General features: G+C 40.5%; 1 protein-coding gene across 7 annotated transcripts in view; it reads right to left on the bottom strand.

Moving 5' to 3' along the window:
- Positions 1 to 18,801, bottom strand: part of GRIA3 (glutamate ionotropic receptor AMPA type subunit 3) — a 308,828-nt gene that overhangs the window by 145,502 nt on the left and 144,525 nt on the right. For all 7 annotated transcript variants that reach the window (XR_003509870.1, XM_027535412.1, XM_027535411.1 and 4 more), the window contains one exon: positions 10,099 to 10,286. Coding sequence is in view for 6 of the 7 variants with exons in the window: in XM_027535412.1 (XP_027391213.1) it covers positions 10,099 to 10,286 (188 nt within the window). In the remaining variant the exon portion in view is untranslated. The remainder of the gene's footprint in view (positions 1 to 10,098; positions 10,287 to 18,801) is intronic.

Raw genomic sequence — 18,801 nt, forward strand, 5'->3', positions numbered from 1 at the left:
TGCCCCTTCACACCTATAATTTATCCTAACCATGTCCTCTGACCTTCTTCTTATAATTTTTTTTTACTTTGGATAGGGTAAAAAGGAATATCTATGGGATAAAGCAAAAAATGCAAGATTATTGGGAAGATTCTCTGGAGTAGCTTGTATCCACTTCTGATAGATAGCAGTGGGATAAAAATCTTACCAAAAGAATGATGGGAGCATCACTGTATCTGTTCTACTGGATACTTGATTAACTTTCCATAGTGTTTCAGCTAGTCAGGAAGAGATTCTATTAGTGTGCAAAATCTCCCTCCTCAACCCTGCCTCACCAGGCAAATATCACCATAGGTGATTGGAAGAGCTGCATTCACAGTGTATGAGCCTAGTATATTCAGAAAAACCTAAACTCCAGGAGTACACTGGGCATTTTGACAGGCAGATTTATGTTTTTAGGCCATGAGAGAAATAGGAACAGGCTCATTCCTAATTTTTTGAGGGCACATAGCAAGAGTACAAATGGAGGACTGTATACCACACATCTAAATGTTACAAAGTTGGAAAGCAAGATATGCCTTGGCTTGGTCTGTGTATCCACCTGTCCACCTAAATAAAGAGATAAATGGACATAAGCTCAAGCTACCAGAAATTGAGTTTATTTGGAGATAGCAGGGAAATTGCAGTTCAAGCAATGCAAATTACAGGGGAGTCTATGGAAGGTTTGGAGTGGGCTGCATTTATGAGAAAGGAACAACACAAAGTGGGGGCCCACACCCAACCAGAGCACAAGTTCTAAGTTCACTGGCTTGTGGATGGTAGGAGATTCTTGGCAGATATTCACTGTTGGGAGATAAGGCTCAGAGTTCTGTAAATTAGGTGCTTATAGGAAATCAGTCTCTCAGTTCTTGAGTTTCATTTCCCTGAGGGCACACACATGAGATTCTCTATTTCACACACTATGTCCCCTACATACGAACTTTCAAAGATGTGAATGTGTGTTCGCACAACCAACCATATAAGTTAGTTCATGTGTCTGGCATACATTGTCACGTGCGTGTATCCTCTACAACTGGTTATGCTTTTGTGTACTTTACTGCACAGTACTGTACAGAGTACAGTAGTACAGTACCTTTATTTCAAGCCCAGGATATTCTAAGCAAGCATAAGAGCAGTGGTCATGTAGCTGGTACTACTGTACTTCTCAAGGTAAAATAAAGTGGAGGTCGCTCAGTCATGTCCGACTCTTTGTGACCGCATGGACTGTAGCCCACCAGGTTCCTATGTCCGTGGAATTCTCCAGGCAAGTATACTGGAATGGGTTGCCATGCCCTCTTCCAGGGTATCTTCCGGACTCGGGAGTTGAACCTGTGTCTCCTGCATTGCAGGCAGACTTTTTTTTTTTTTTTTTTTACCATCTGAGCCAAGGTACTATAGTATAAGGTTAAAAATGTTTTCTTTATTTTTTGTGTTTATTTTTTATATATTATTTGTGTGAAAAGTATTATGAACCTATTACAGTACAGTACTATAAGGCTGATTGTTAGTTGGGTACCTAAGCTAACCCTGTTGGACTCATGAACAAACTGGACTTATGAATGTGCTCTCAGGTTGGAACTTGTTCATATGTAGGGGATTTGCTATACCCTGTTGGGGCAGGGTAGGGTAAGCTGGGGTGGAAGCTGAGCCCAGGGCTCAGAATTCCTGGGTGGAGACTGGATCTACCTGAAACTGGGATGAGGTGGAAGAAGCCAAGGAGAGCAAGCTCCTCACCCCACAAAAGCTTACTTTTGTGACTTGAGGTTCCTGCACAATTTTCCATGTCTTCCAAAATGACATCATTCAAGTAGAATACAGTGAGAGAGTACAGATATCAGGAAAAACTATCTGCTAAACCCCTTCACTTAGAGTGACTTGGGGAGGCCACTTTTAAACAAAATTATCCATTTTTCTCTGGTTTCCTAAATCATGAGTTGCCGTTTTCTCCTTCATTGCCCCTGCCCTTGACCCCATATACCTTTGTGCTCTGATGTGGACAGCCCTGTTTGCCTTATGTGTCCTTTTCCTTTTTCCTCATGATGTTCAACCAGCTATTAACCTTTCAAAAACTCTCAAGAACAAAAAGGAAAAAAAATGTCTTTCTATTTCTGTGTTTATGATATGTTGCTGCTGCTAAGTTGCTTCAGTCGTGTCCGGCTCTGTGCGACCCCATAGACCACCAGGCTCCGCCATCCCTGGGATTCTCCAGGCAAGAACACTGGAGTGGGTTGCAATTTCCTTTTCCAATGCAGGAAAGTGAAAAGTGAAAGTGAAGTCGCTCAGTCATGTCCGACTCTTAGCGACCCAATGGACTGCAGCCTACCAGCCTCCTCCACCCATGGGATTTTCCAGGCAAGAGGACTGGAGTGGGGTGCCATTGCCTTCTTCAGTTTATGATATGAGGAATCCTCTAAAGCATGGAGCTCAAGGCAGTAGTCCTTCTCATCTGAGTTTAAGGATGATATTGGGTGCTCAAGTCTAGGGACCCAGAAAGGTTGAGCACCCACCCCAGATACTTATCCTGTGCGTGTTTATGCTTTCCTAGAACTAGTCTTAGTTTATGCTTGGGTTTCCAGGAGTTAATGGAAGGAAGGCGAGCTGTACTTTCCAGACATTGCCAGTTACGTTCACATGATTCCCTCGAAAGGAAGAAGGAAATGGGCAACCCTAGGGCAGTTGTTGATAAAATAATGATGATTGTGATTCTTTATCTGAGACTGAATGCCTGCAGATGGAAATTCTAGGTGTACTTACATACCACTCTGAGAATGTACCCCTCACAATTTATTCTACTCTTGTGGAGCCCATTGCATAGTTAGATTGCTTTGGTGCCACAAATAAATGAACCTGTTCATCATAAATGAATTCATCATCAAAGGCTAGGTTTAAGGGGCACATTGTCACTTCCATGCATTAGTGGAATATGGATCCTCATCAAGTGGAGAAAATCTTTGTGAAACGCTCATTGTTTAACAAGGTTTGTTGTAAGCGTAGCTGCTGCTCCAGGCTTCATCAGGGTCCTTATCTCTTTTAACCTCTGGTTGAATATACTCTGATTGAAAACCTCAGTCAGATTCAGGACTGATTATTGCAATGATTAACAGCATTTGGAGCCAGACTCCTTGGGTTCAACATCTGGCTTCACCAGTTATTAGCTCTATAACCTCTAAGTCTCAGTTATTCCATCTGTTAAATGGAGATACTATTCCCATCTGCCTTATGGGGCTAATATGAAGATTAACTCACATGAGATATAGAAATGGGCACATATCCACCCACATTGATTAAAATTGTATCTGGAACATTATAAGCACTTAAAACATATTTGTTATTAAAAATGCCCAGCTGTCATATGGAGCTCAAGGCTTGAGTGCCTTTAATTATTTTAAGTGATGATGAAAAATCTAGTTAATTCTCAAATAGTCCTTGCACTTATCAATCAATGTATGTTATCCAATGTTACATTGGAGAAAAAACAGAGAGGTTGTCTTACATGCTAAACATACTAGTGAGAACTAAGAATAGCTCGAGTCCTAGACTCTACTCTCATGATAAGACCTTAGATTCAACAGATATCTTGGGAGATCCATGAAGACATTGTTCTAGAGCAACAGTCCCTGAACAACTCATTTTCACACACACAGAACCTACCACTCATGAGAAGATAGCTATGGTGTCAGGTGTTCTCCATGTTACTTTGATCCTCACAACATATGAGGATCCCATGGAAGGAAGGTAGTGGAACAGTCTTTTAACATGAGAAAATGGAGCCTCAAAAAATGGTCACTTTCTTCAATGTCATGCAACAGGAAGGTGAGGGAGTTAAGACCTAAAGTCATGTCTGTTCATTTCCCAAGTGTTTATTCAGCTATACCACACAATATTCTAAGAAGAAGAGATGATACCCTCAGACTCTCATATGAACTGGCAAGTTGGCTCAAGGTTGTACAGGGATCATTGAGAGGAAGGGCTGGGACAAAGGGGGAGCCAAAGGGGGAGGGGAACTGGAGAGAACCACTTTGTGCTGAGTCGGGGGTCAAGTCAGGAGAGGACATAAGCCTTTAACATTGTTACTTCACTTGAGAGAGGTCTAGCCATTGGTGACAGTGCTCTGTGCATGCTAAATCACTTTAGTTGTGTCTGAGTCTATGAGACTTTATGGACTGCAGTCCGCCAGGCTCCTCTGTCTGTGGGATTCTCCAGGCAAGAATACTGGAGTGGGTTGCCGTGTTCTCCTCCAGGGAATCTTCCTGACTCAGGGATCGAACCTGAGTCTCTTATGTCTAATATGCACTGGCAGGCAGGTTCTTTACCACTAGCGCCACCTGGGTCTAGCCACTGGTGGCAGTGCTGTAAGTAACCCCAATTGCTAGACATATTTTGTGGTGAGCAATGCATCCTTTGTGTTATAGCCTCACACTTGACAAGGCCCCCTAGTATTGTTTATCTTGTTTAAACTGTTATCTTTAGAATACTGACTTACTAACTTGGTTGTTTCATTTCTTAAAATGACTGTTTTTGAAGTGACTGTCAGAATCAAATGAAAGGAACCTAAGAGATTGACCTGCTTGAGGATTCTATCGTTAAGTAGCACTACTTTCCATGAGGAGGTGATTTTAGCTTGAACTATTTCTAGGGGAAATCAGACATTCTATATTTTTTCTGCAAAGCACTCTGAAATGTATTGGTTTGGACTCTACTAAATTTGCATACTTTGGAATTCAAGTCGGAGAAGGCAATGGCACCCCACTCCAGTCCTGGAAAAATCCATGGATGGAGGAGCCTGGTAGGCTGCAGTCCATGGGGTCGCTAGGAGTCAGACACGACTGAGCGACTTCACCTTCACTTTTCTCTTTCATGCATTGGAGAAGGAAATGGCAACCCACTCCACTGATCTTGCCTGGAGAATCCCAGGGACGGGAGAGCCTGGTGGGCTGCCATCTATGGGGTTGCATAGAGTCGGACACGACTGAAGCGACTTAGCAGCAGTAGCCGCAGCAGAATTCAAGCAGGAGCTATGCTGAGATTTACCTTTGAATTATCTATGGAAAAAATAAAAACACAGTAAAGACTGAAGGGGTGGACTTCCCTGGCGGTCCAGTGGTTAACACGCTGCACTTCCATTGCAGGCGGCTCAGGTTCAATGCCTGGTCTGGGAACTAAGACCCCATGTGCTGTGTGGTGTGGCAAAAAAAAAAAAAAAAAAAAAAAAAAAGACTGAGGGGTGATGTTTAGGTCTCTTTAAGGAGACAACCTTTCTGATATCTAATGAATAGGCAATTAGGAAATATTCTTACCTATTTATTAAAATAAGTCTTCTATAACAGTAGTCCCCAACCTTTTTGGCACCAGGGACCAGTTTTGTGGAAGACAATTTTTCCACAGACTGGGTGGGGTGGGGGAGTGGTTTCAGGATGATTTTCATAAGGAACGTGAAATCTAGATCCCTCACATGTGCAGTTCAAAGTAGGGTTTGCGTTCATATAAGAATCTAATACCACCACTGATCTGACAGGAGGTGACGCTCAGGTGGTAATGTGGGGAGCGGCTGTAAATACAGATGAAGCTTCACTCACTCACCTGCTGCTCGCCTCCTGCTGCATGGCCCAGTTCCTAACTGGCCATGGACTGGTAGCCATCTGTGGTCCAGGGGTTGGGGACTCCTTTTCTGTAAGGATATTTACTTATCCTCACAGAGAATTAACTTGGAATGTTTGTATGTTCCTGAAAACAATCTTAAAACTATTCTAGATCTGACTTTTCACTAATTCAGAATAGCCTCACCTTCATATCCCCAGCTGGTGAGATTTTCCTCTCCTCCATTTTCCTCTCTCCTTGTAAGGAGTCATTTCTATGACTGACTTTCTCCCTAGTCTAGTTAAACTTGTTGGCTCTGGTACTATCCTTAGGCCTCCAGAATAGTTGGTCAGTGCCTTCTTTATGATAACTCTTTACACTTGAGAATGGTGATTAAACTGCTTCCTGGCTCTCTTTCACCAGACTAAACAGCCCCAACTCATTTAAAAGTCTTTCCTCATAGGTCCTATTTTCTCCTGCTTTAATTGTGTTTTGTTGCACTTCTCTGGATCTTCTCCAATTGCACTGCAATTGTTCTAAGACGTAACCTGATGCATGGGCCTAATCTAGGGGTTGGTGTTGGCTACATATTTAATAAACAACTTAGAAATTAAATGGTTTAGTGCAGCGGTAAGAACACTGGACTGGGAGTCAGAAGACTTGAGTTTCATTCTTGCTCTGCCACCTCCTAGGACTGTGCAGAGTCCTAAGACAAATGTGATTTGTCCACATTTGGATAAATCATCTAATCTCTAAGCATCAATTTATCATCTGTAAATCTGAGATAAACACATCTGCCCTGCCTGCTTCCCATAGTGAGGCTCAAATGAGATAATCTGTGAAAACACTTGGTTTAGCATCAAAGAACGATGCAAACACTATGTGTTAGGAACTTTTCAGAATGCTTAGCTTGTATTAACTCATTAAGGTACAGTTATCATTTCCATTTTACAACCAGGAAATTGAGACACAGAAAGTTAAGCAATGGGCTCCAGGCCACACTGCTAGTGACAGAATCCGTGCAGACTGGTTCCAGGGTCCATACTTGGAAACTCCATGCTATGTTGCCTCTCCAAATAAGCATGAAGCATCCAACAGAGCCATTCATTTTATGGGGCCTGCCCTTCAAAAGCAGTCCACAGGTAGACACTCCTAGGATGCTGGATCTGTTCAGTCATGTGTAGATAATTCTATGAGAGGCAACTTTTTCAAAAGCGAGTGTTTAGGTTGGTCATTGAAGTAAGGCAGTGTCTACCAGTGGGGGAGGGACTCATAAACACACTGCAGTAATAGGAATGCTCTAGAAGGTCAGGTCAATGGTTCATTCTTCCTAGGGCATCTAACTCTTCCTGTGGAAAGTGCTCTTAATTCTTAGATTCAGGATCTGCAGTTGCTAAATAGTCTCTTTGAGTTCTGACAACCCATTCTGGTTTCAACTGTCTTGCTTTGTCCTTTTGTATGTTAAATTTTGTAGCTATAAGTTTGGAATGCTTTCCTTATAGATTAATTGTTAAGACGAAATATTAAACACAGTTGTTGTGCACCTAATTGAATATTTTTTTTCATGCTGTGGTCTGAACAATTGAAAGAGATTTTTAAAAAAAAGAGCTCTGGAGGAAATGTTGGAAGAATTTTGATTTGCCCCATAACTGAACATTCATAAGAAAAAATGAGAACCTATAGTATGAAATGGGGAGGTTATACTAGACAGAAATATATTGAAAATACACTAATATTTGAAAAATTGTACCACACTGAAGTCTTTTCATTAACACCCATTGGATATAGAAGACAATGTGAACTTTATGCCAGAGTTCAATTTATAGGGAATACGGTTGTAGTGGTTTTATTAATAATAGGCTCTTTCACCTCAAATAGTGGCATGAACAGTCATTTTATGGGAGACTATAGAAATTTCTTCCCATGAAAATAACCTCAAAGTTTAAAATACTCTCGGAAAATGGGAGCATTTGGGGGGGGGATCTTGATACTACTGGAGTTATAAATGTTATCTTTCTAACTAGAATCTGTATAGTGAATTATTATAAGTTTGTCCAGCATGGTTAGGAACTAATGAGAAAAGTGATATCTCTGTATCTTAGTAGTCAATTTAAAATAATGTTTACTCTAAAGAAATATCATGTTTATCGTTTAATTTAAAGAATTTGTTTAGTGAGAAATCTATTTTTATATAAAGAAATCAATTTTGGCAAATTCGTGGTATCAAAACTAACTCGAGCAGAGAGCTACCATCTTACATCCTTGAGAAAATGTGTACTTTAATAATCACATCATGTGACTGCAGGCACTGTTCTGCCTCTTGATGGAAGCATAGCAATGTCACGGTAGAACTTACTAGAATATGCTTGTTCAGTATTCACCCATCCATCTATCTATTCATCCACCCACCCATCTTTCCATCCAACACTACATGCCAGGTACTCTGCTGGACACTGAATATACAGCAGAAAACAAGACAAACATGACTCCTATCTCATAGTACTTAATGACTTAGTAGAAATTCCTTAGATGATAAAGAAAACAATCATGAGTAGATCATTTTGTGACAATTTTTTGAAAGAGGGGGAAAGAATAAGTGAAATTAACTCTCTGGCCTTACTTGAATGTTGTTAAAACTTTTCTTTGAATAATGTTCTCTGAAAAGTTGTATAGAAAGTATTATGAGGGATGCTGTGAATGTGCATCCAGAAGAAAGACAGATAGCAATTGAGACATTATAAGAAAGAACAGGGCTTTCAAATAATGTTAGTTTAGTTTTCCTGAAAATTTTTAGTAATGGTCATTTTTTTTTCTATAGCATTTTATGCCTTTCAAAGCAATTATACCAACCATGTGAGGAAGAGCATATTTTATTTTCCCCATTATGTAGATGAGACAACTGAGGCAGAGATATATTAAATACCCAAGATCCCACAGCTATATGGAATCACAGCTCTACCCACGGCTTTTTCTACTATGCCATATTGAAAAACACCCCAGATTCTAGTATAAGGTCTTATAAACCCCCAAAGACTTATCGGAATGTAAACTATTCAAGAAACCAAAGTGACTAGTACAAAAGAAGGAAAACAAAGTATGACAAGGCCTCTGCTTTAGGCTGTTAAGTAGGTCACCCACTAAAAGGCTATTTTGGTATAAAATTTTAGAGGGCATGGAGTACATATACCAACATCACTGACCTGATTCTTCACTTTCAAGATCTAAGAAAATCAAAGGCAGTTTTTTTTTTTTTTTCTTTTGGGAGGGAGGGGTGGATCATTTGGGTAGCTTAAGAGAATGTTAGTTGCAAAATTTGATTTAGCCAGGCTGGTGCTCTAGATTTTTTTGTGAAGTTGATTCACTAGAGATGATGGTGTTCCTAAGAAGGGGACAGCTTTCTATCTCTGGGATGCACCGTCAGTGCTTCCTTTCTTCCTTCCTCATTCCTCTTCTCACCCCTTCCCTCCTTTTCCTTTTCTTTTCTTACCAATTTCTTTCTTTCTTTCTTTTTTTTTTTTTTTACATTCTCTTCTCACGGGGGCATATCTGACAAATTGTTAATATTTAATTTGCTATAAAACAGCTCTCCCAAGCAATGACTGCTCACTATAATTTCAATCTCTGAAGCTGTTTTGGCCCCTAGGTACCCTGGGATCGAATTAGAATGGAAATGTTTCCCTTACAGTTTTGTTTATGGCAGCATGGGCACTTTGTTATTAACTGGCAAATTGAGACTGCTAAGGAAAATAATAAACTTTCACCACATTTCTATTTGACTCTTTACTCCAAACAGAATATCCATCTGGCTTAGGGTGAAATGTTTCTTCTGATATTTTTCAGTTTTCTATTTAAATATCCAAGATTAACAATGAATATCTTTTGGCCTATCAAATTGTATTTTTTCCCCAGTCTGAGGCTTTTTCATTTTCTTCACATTTTAAAAACCATTATCATTTTTTCTCATATGCCATCTTACTTTTAAAATGGTCTTCAATTATATACACACATATTCTCATTCATTCTCTCTTTCTTGTTCTCTGCCTCAAACCAGAGGGATATTCTGGAAAAATATCCACAGATTCAAACCTAGTGAATGCTGCTTTGACATTTTGCAACTAGGCCCCTGAAACAAAAACTCTACTCTTCTTCCCTGTCTAATCCCTTGACTGTTCCTTGCTGGGAGGAAGGTGTGGAAAGGAAGGGGACTACTCTGAAATTTTCAGCTCTCTAAGAAACAGAGGTATGGAAGGGTGTGTTTATCTGATAAGTAGCATTAAATTGCAGAGACTACCAGATTAATCATGCTATGTACTTTTCAACAGCTTAGATTTTCTTTTATTTCTCTCTCTTTCTGCCACTGGGGAGGAAAAAAGGGTTAGAGAGACTATCAAAACTGTTGGCAAGTTTAGTCTGTTGGCTACTTAATTTATTAGCAGAAATGGGAACTGCCTCAGGTTGATGATTTAACAGGGTGGCTTGGGGTGGAATAAGTCTCAAACCTACCTGTTCCAAAATTGTGTTAATCCTTTCAACCTCGCAGTCAATCAAGTATCGTTTTTCCTGCCTCCTGTCCATTTCTTCAATGATGCGCCTGAATTCTTGGACGTCCTTGATGTTTCCCACAGACCTTGCTGTCACCTGCCAGTTGTTTTGTACTGCTGCTTCCATAATCGCTTGGAGGATGGAAAATCCTAAAAGAAGGGAAAACAGCTATATTGATTATTTTTTCTTTTAAAAACCTTTCTGTAGGTATTAAAGGTTCTAGTGAGCTTTTAGTCACAGTCCATTGGGTTCCCTTGAACCTTATCCCTTGTGGACAGCAGGCTTACTCATAACCTCAGTCTTAACCTTTCGGACAGTTGGCATATCTCTATCCTGTTTGAAAGGAAAGAAGGTTCAACTTGGGGTGCCAGGCTAAGTGCTTATCAAGTCTGTACTTGAGCAATCAGTACTATAATCACTGAATTAGAGTACCTAATTATTTTTATTGACAGGCTTATCAAAATATCTATAGAATGAATGCCAGTAGCTTCTTTCTTATTTCTGGCCACAATCTGTCCTTTCCTTCATCTTCCACATTAACGATCTTCAGAATTAGAAATAACTTTAGTAGAGATAGAACCTCATTATAATATGGCTGATCCTTACATGGATATGACTCTCCAACAAAGTAAATTATGTCTCCCAAGCAATATAACTCTCAGAAAACATGACAAAAACAGTCTATAACAATGATAGCATACTGTTTCTTTGTTCATAGCATTACAAAAGCATTCAATCATACTAAGTCTTCCTGAGTTCTTCCCCTTTCTCAATTCAATTGATCAAAGATTCTCAGTTCTTTTTTAAGCTAATTTATATCAGACAACTATTAACTACTAACTTTCTGGATCTATGCAGCATGGGAAAGAGAAAAGATTTAATGCTTGAGTTTTGGGTAAACTTTTTAGAATCAGGGTTTGAGAAGCTGGAAAGAACAGTCTGTCTGTATGAGTCACAGAGGAGCACAAGGGTTTCATATGTACTGGTCTTTGAGAGTATTCATATCTCTTAATATTGTATCATATCTATATTTTTGCTTCTGCATGAATCCATAATCTGGGTATAATTTCATCAGGCATAGACATTATTTGATTGGGATACGGTCAAAAGCAGCTCCTTTTGCTCCATTAAATTGTTTTCCATTTATATTAAGGTAATGACTAATGGAAGTGGGTAATGGGGATGATTTGCAAGACCCAAATAATCTGTGACCTAACAATTTGGCTACAGGAGGAGGAGAGAATGGAGGACAATGGTGCTGCTCTTGGAACACATTCCAGGTTCTGTGCCACCTCAGGCTCACCCTGTAGTATAAGCAGGTTACTGTCAGGGGTCATCTTCATTGCACCAGAGAAAATGGTATTGACGTTTGGAGAGCGCGCTTTGGGGAGATGGCAGCAGTGACTCAGGCGGTCATGATGACTCTTTTGTGTGCTGGGTATATGCGGGAAGAAGATCACAAATGAGACCCAAGCACTTGGTAATTTCCAAATGAGCAATTTCAGCACAGGAGCTCAAAATTACAGATAGGAGTAAATTACCATTGCTTTAAATGTTAATGCTTACTCTTTTTAAACTAACCACATGTATTCATTGCTCAGATTTACATTTTCGTGTGGCTTTTTGTTGTGCTCTCTGCTTTAGTGGGAGTTGAGGGCACATGCTAGGCCAAGACATGAGATTAAGAAATAAGCATAGGAAAGAAAAGATTAAAGTGTTGGAAAATCTTTATTGAGAAATGTACAATGAAGCCTCATTATTTTGAATCCCACTAATTAAGAATTTTATGAACATTCAGCAAGGACAAGGTTGAATTTTACTTCTGTACTATTTATGAAGAAAGTATTGACTGAATAATACTAGTAATGAAATTACACAGGGCATCTTGCTATATTGAAACTAAACTTTAAAAATATACCCTTTAGCAAAATACAAGTATTTTGTCTGTTGAGTCAAAACCTACATTCGTGTAATCTCTGCTTGCTCATCCTGTTCTACCATTTTGGAACCAAAGAGACAAATTGAACCCCCTTTCCATGTGATAGTCCTTCACATTTTTAAAAACAGCATATGCCTATATCCCATTATCTTTCTTTTTTTTTTTTAAAGCTAAAAATGCCCCAATCCTTCAACAGTTTCATGATAGGTTCCCTCACTGTTCTGTCTCTCTCCTACGGACATTTGTCAATATTTTATTGATCCTGATAATTCGTATGTGATTTGACCAATGTGGATTATTGCTTGCTTTGATATGGGCTGTTATTTTAGCACCCTCACATTGCTAATATGCCGGGAGCCGGCGAGAGACATTCTACTCGTGACAAAGGTCATGAGGAAGGAGGCTCAGCATACGCAAAGGCGGGATCGAGCCTCAGGAGTCCCCCCGGATATTCTCGAGCATCTACCCCCCAAAAACCAGAGTCTGCCTACTTTATTGCTTTGTGCTCTCACCTCTGACTTTACTGGGGGCTGTCCCCCACCACCATCTCTCTCTCTCTGTCAAAGAGTTAACTTACAGCTCCAATTCATAAAGTTCCTGGGCAACTAGGAGTGTTTAAATCCAAACCCTTCAGATGGCTCTCTAACTCGCCTGACAAGTTTACCCGGACTCCTACAGCTATGCATATGATTGTTTACAGAGGCACGGGAAGCTTAAGATATTCAAATAGCTTAGAGCCTCTCAGAGAGTTAGAAACTGTCAGAATAAAACTAGTAAAAGATTTCATTGATGAACCAATGCTTGCTGCCAAGTTTCCACATCCCCTGAATTGTATCCTTGAATATGTATTAATTAATAGTTGGTATGTATAAAAAATAAGTAGTGGCCTTGGTGTTAGTAACTTTAGACCCTTAAGGTAATAAATTCTTTCCTTTGTTGTAAACCCATTACACATCCGCCCTATAGGAATGCAATTTTATCTTCGGAAGATGGCGCCAAACCTTAAAATAATTACTCTTAGAGAAAATAAGTCTTACGGTTGATAAGTCCTTGTCAAGAGTCATAAAATGTTAATAGGCCTTCTGGCCAGAAGATGATGTAAATCACCTAAACCATTTGTATACGATAAATTTGCAGGAAAGAAACCCTGGTTTTTGATAAGGGTCAAAGACTGCTGACTTTGCATTCCCTATTATCCTCTATGTGTAACTTAGGGTATAAAAGCCCCTGTTGAAAATAAAGCTAAGGACCTTGCTCGCCAAAGCTTGGTCTCCCCATGTCATTCTTCCTCTTAACTTCCAGCTGAGTCTCCATCTGGAGCGTGGATATCCTCTGTGACCATTTATTTGCCTGGGCTTCTAAGACCCACTCGAGAAGGTGTCTAAAGTGGGACACCTTCTGCTATTCGAGAGGGCGCCTGCGGCCTCCGTGGTCAGAGCTAACCTGGTGTCACGGGTTATATTGATTTTCCGCGTAAACCAAGCTACTCAGCTTCTTTTCTCCACTGAATTTTCCTACTGAGCTATCCTCATTCTATTATTCTTTATATCTTTGATGAATAAATAAATAAATAGTCGTCTAGGCCATCTCTCCTTCGAATACCCTGGATCAGCTGGGGCTGGACCTCGGCACTAATACTTCTAAATAGCCATATTATTTTGTTAATTAATTTCAAGCTTGAATTCAACTAAAGCATGTCAATTCTCTTCATAAAACCTTTGCTGTATAACAACTCTCTATCTATGCATCAAGACTCATTCCATTCCAACCTACTTTTATCTCCCTTTTAAAAAATGCACCCTATCCAAATCCTCATTTCTCCCCTATTTTCACAGTTGCTCAAATCTGAAAGATGATCTTATCCACTGATGCAGTGCTCTCATTGTTACCTACTCAAGGCAGTTGCACCTGTCTGTCCCTTTTCCTGGCATCTCCTCCTACCTGTAGACCTTTGTGGCTGACTCTCTTTCTCCATGAAGCTTCTGTTACTGAGTACTTATACATTCTCCTGAGATGTGTACATTTAAATCAAGGTAAATCAGTTACAAGCCGTGGATAAACCAATTTGAAGAACTGTACAATAGGCATTTAAAAATTCAAACTAGAACTGGATAAATAAAGCATAGTACATAAACATGGAATACTATGCTACTGTTAAAGAGATAGCTCAATCTCTATATAACAAAAAGAAAAATTACTGCAGTATACTATTCCATAGGAAAAAGCTGCAAAATAGCATTGTAGTGTAGTTCCATTTCTGTAAAAAAAATCTGAAGTGTATAGAAAATAATTTGAAGGAATTGGCAGTAATTATCTCAGAGGTGTAGAACTACCAAGAACTTCTCTACTTGCCCTGTCATTTATTTATGTAATGTTTGACTTTTTTACAAGAAGCAGGTATTATTTTCTATAAGTACGAAAACAATAAAGATTTAAAAATACAACCCATGCTGTCTGCTCAGAGCATAAGCTCCTGGAAGACATGGATGACAAATGAGTGCTGCTCTATATGCTGCCTGCTGCCACAAATGCAAAGGCACTTAATAAACACTGATTTTATAGATCTTTTTATACTTTTGTTCTCTGAACCATGTGGATGCATCACCTATTCGAAAATTAAATAGAAAAAGCATACTGGTTTCTCAATGAACTTGGATCTGGGGCCTTCTGGGCTATGAGCCTCACTCACATTACTGAGCAAGTCAGAACTGTGGCTTAACTCTGTAGTATCTTCTCACCACGCAGAGTTTCTTTGTGTCCGCGAGCGTGTGTGGCTGTGTACTCAGCAACTCTGGGGGAAATGGTCATCTCAGTGCAGTACATGTCAGTGAGCAAGCCACCAAAAAAGAGCACTTTCATTGGTTTTCATACCTAATTTGTTATAGTTTGACTGTTTCCTGTTACAGCTGACCAAAGACAGTAAATGTGAGTTTGAGGGAGGAAAAAAAGAAAAAAGCAAAGTTTGACTCTGGAGGCAGGGCAGAAGCAGGCGTCAGTGCTTGTAGGAGGTGAGGTGCGTATAACAAAAGCCTTGGCTTTATAAAAATAAGTCTGCTGTTTTAGCAGCTTCAGAATTGTCCTCCACTGTGTGTGAGCTTTAATGTGCTCAACTTTGCAATACTGAAAGCTACTTTTATTTGAGCAGGAAATTCCCTCATCCTGATTCCAAACCACTGCTGCTGTCCAACTTCTGTTTCTTCTTTGGTTTAAAGAATGAGAGCTACCACATAGGTAACTGGCTGAATGATAGACTGCTTGCCATTTGCATTCAACCAAGATAACACAGGCTTCCCTGGTAACATAGTCGGTAAAGACTCTGCCTACAATGTAGTGTAGGAGACCCAGGTTCGATCCCTGGGTCGGAAAGATCCTTTGGAGAAGGAAATGGCAACTCACTCTAGTATTCTTTTCTTGCCTGGAGAATTCCATGGACAGAGGGGCCTGGCAGGTTGCAGTCCATGGGGTCACAAAGAGTTGGGCACAACTGAGTGGCTAACACTTTCACACTTTCAAGATAACACAGGAACATGACAATAGAGCACAAAGTGATTGTGGATGAAGAGTTGGGCCACAGCTATGACCAATCCAATCCTGCTGGAGCGGTTGTCGGGCTACTCTTGCTAAACAAGAGAGTTGTCTCGGTAAAGGCTCTGCCATCCAGATCCCCCTTCAGCCAAAGGACTTACTCCTTCAGACTCTGGGAAAGTCGTTTCCTGAAGAGAGTTGCCTAGCTTCAAGTAATACTTCCTTCCCAGGGAAACCTGCATCCAGTGACTGGTTGTTATGGGAAATCCAGGCATAAACCTTTCACTCCAAATTGTTGTTCAGTCTAAGATGGAGAAGGCAGTGGCACCCCACTCCAGTACTCTTGCTTGGAAAGTCCCATGGACGGAGGAGCCTGGAAGGCTGCAGTCCATGGGGTCGCTGAGGGTCAGACACAACTGAGCAACTTCACTTTCACTTTTCGCTTTCATGCATTGGAGAGGGAAATGGCAACCCACTCCAGTGTTCTTGCCTGGAGAATCCCAGGGAAGGGGGAGCCTGGTGGGCTGCCATCTATGGGGTTGTACAGAGTTGGACACAACTGAAGTGACTTGGCAGCAGCAGCAGCAGCAGCTGCAGTCACTAAGTTGTGTCTGACTCTTTGCAACCCCATTAACTGCAGCATGCCAGGCTCCTTTGTCCTCCACTAACTCCCGGAGCTTGCTCAAACTCATGTCCATCGAGTCGGTGATGCCATCCAACCATCTCATCCTCTGCTGCCCCCATTGGTTTTTGCCCTCAATCTTTCTGAGGGTGATGCCCTCAGCATCAGGGTCTTTTTCAATGAGTCAGCTCTTCAAACCAGGTGACCAAAGGATTGGAGCTTCAGCTTCAGCATCAGTCCTTCCAATGAATAATTAGGGCTGATTTCCTTTGGGATTGACAGTTTGGATCTTCTTACAGTCCAAGGGACTCTCAAGGGTCTTCTCCAACACCACAGTTTAAAAGCATCAATTCTTTGGCACTCAGCCTTCTTTATGGTCCAATTCTCACACCCATACATGACTACTAGAAAAAACCATAGCTTTGACTAGATGGACTTTGTCAACAAATGATGTTTCTGCTTTTGGATAGACTGTCTAGGTTTGTCATAGCTTTCCTTCCATGGAGCAAGGGTCTTTTAATTTCATGTCTGCAGTCACCATCCACAGTGATTTTGCAGCCCAAGAAAGTAAAATCTGTCACTGCTTCCACTTTTCCCCCTATTTGCCATGAAGTGATGGGACCAGATGCCATGATCTTAGTTCTTTGAATGTTGAGTTTTAAGCCAGCTTTTTCACTCTCCTCTTTCACTTTCATCAAGAGGCTCTTTAGTTCCTCTTTGCTTTTTGCCATTAGGGTGGTGTCATCTGCATATCTGAGGCTATTGATATTTCTCCCAGCAATCTTGATTCCAGCTTGAGCTTCATCTAACCCAGCATTTTGTATGATGTACTCTTCATATAAGTTAAATAAGCAGGGTGACAATATACAGCCTTGACGTATTCCTTTCCCAATTTTGAACCAGTGCATTATTCCATGTCCAGTTCTAACTGTTGCTTCTTGACCTGCATACAGGTTTCTCAGGAGGCAGGTAAGGTGGTATGGTATTCCCATCTAAGAATTTTCCACAGTTTGTTGTGATCCACACAGTCAAAGGCTTTGGTGTAGTCAATGAAGCAGTAGATATTTTCACTCCAAATAGGATAACTCTAATGGGCCATGCCAACTTCAGGGCTATGTGAAGGATAGGTTGAGGCCTTGTTATGACTACAGCCTATCTTCTTCTGCTCAAAGCTGCTTCCTTCTTTTCCTCCCACAAGTGTTTTTTTTTTTTAATTTTGATTTTATTGGAGTGTATTTGATTTACAATGTTGTGTTAGTGTCAGGTGTACAGCAAAGTGATTCAGTGAATATATATATATATATTTACACACACACACACATATATATATATATTCTTTTTTAGATTCTTTTCTCATACAGGTTATCACAGAATAATGAGTAGAGTTCCCTGTGTTATACAGTATGTCTTTGTTGGTTCCCACAAGTGTTTTTAATGAGAGTACTCTGCAGTAAAATTTTGCATGGAAATTTCCATCTCAGAATCTGCTCCTAGGGAATTCAATCTGTGACTGTTAGGTTGACCTCATGACAGGAATGACAGCAGATACAAAAAAAAAAAAAAAAAAAGATTTCGAATCTACAATTGTCAAAATCATTTTCACAAGGGGAGTGAAGGGCAGGATTTTGTTCAATGTACAAAACGAAAAGCTACTCTATGCTGAATAAATTTAGTATTTGATCTGAAAACACAAAAGAATAAAAAATAAGATACTGACATATGGATGTTGGTAATGAAGACACCCAAGGAAATAGAGCTGGGGATAATTTTCTCCTTTCTGCTTTACATATTTCAGCACGGGCTGGCAACACCTGTTGTTGCTCATGAACCTGTCCCAGGTCTTTCTGAGCCACACCATCTGTACTTCTGACATGGTGTCCAGCAGTCCCCAGATGATGGGGCCGGGGGGCTCTAATATTGACAAATGGGCTCCACACAAGTGCTGACATTTTTAGCATTCTGTGCCTGGTGAGGATTTTCAGGGGATTTCCCATAATGCTCCCAAAGGGACTGCTGACCCCCTAGAAATGTTCTGTGTGTTAGTTGCTCAGTCGTGTTTGACTCTTTGTGACCCCATAGACTGTAACTGGCCAGGCTCCTCTGTTCATGGAATTCTCCAGGTAAGAATACTGCAGTGGGTGCCATTCCTTTCTCCAGGGGATTTTCCAGACCCGGGGATCAAACCTGGCTCTCCTGCATGGCAGGCAGATTCTTTACCATCTGAGCCACCAGGGATCTAGAGAGGAAAATTGATCTTTGCCAGAGGGTGATTCAATATTTGTCCCATTGGACTGTGCTGGAAACTGCCTTTTCAGGTTGAAAAAGACTCAAAATGGCCCATGAAAATTCTTGTGGTTTGCATTTTCCAGTCATAGAATCACACATTACAAGCTAGAAGGACTCTTACAGATGATTTAGAGAAGTCATAGAAAAAATTTAAAGCTCTGGAATTCTTTTTCCAAACGAAAATTTTATGGAAGCCCAACCTATAAGACAGATAGAAGTGGAGCTGCTCTGGTTTGGAGGGGTGGTGTTTAGAGAGAAGAAGTGACTTGCCCAAGACCACGTAGCTAGTATA

This window comes from Bos indicus x Bos taurus, chromosome X (genome assembly GCF_003369695.1).
Source record: "Bos indicus x Bos taurus breed Angus x Brahman F1 hybrid chromosome X, Bos_hybrid_MaternalHap_v2.0, whole genome shotgun sequence".
NCBI classification, from domain to species: domain Eukaryota; kingdom Metazoa; phylum Chordata; class Mammalia; order Artiodactyla; family Bovidae; genus Bos; species Bos indicus x Bos taurus.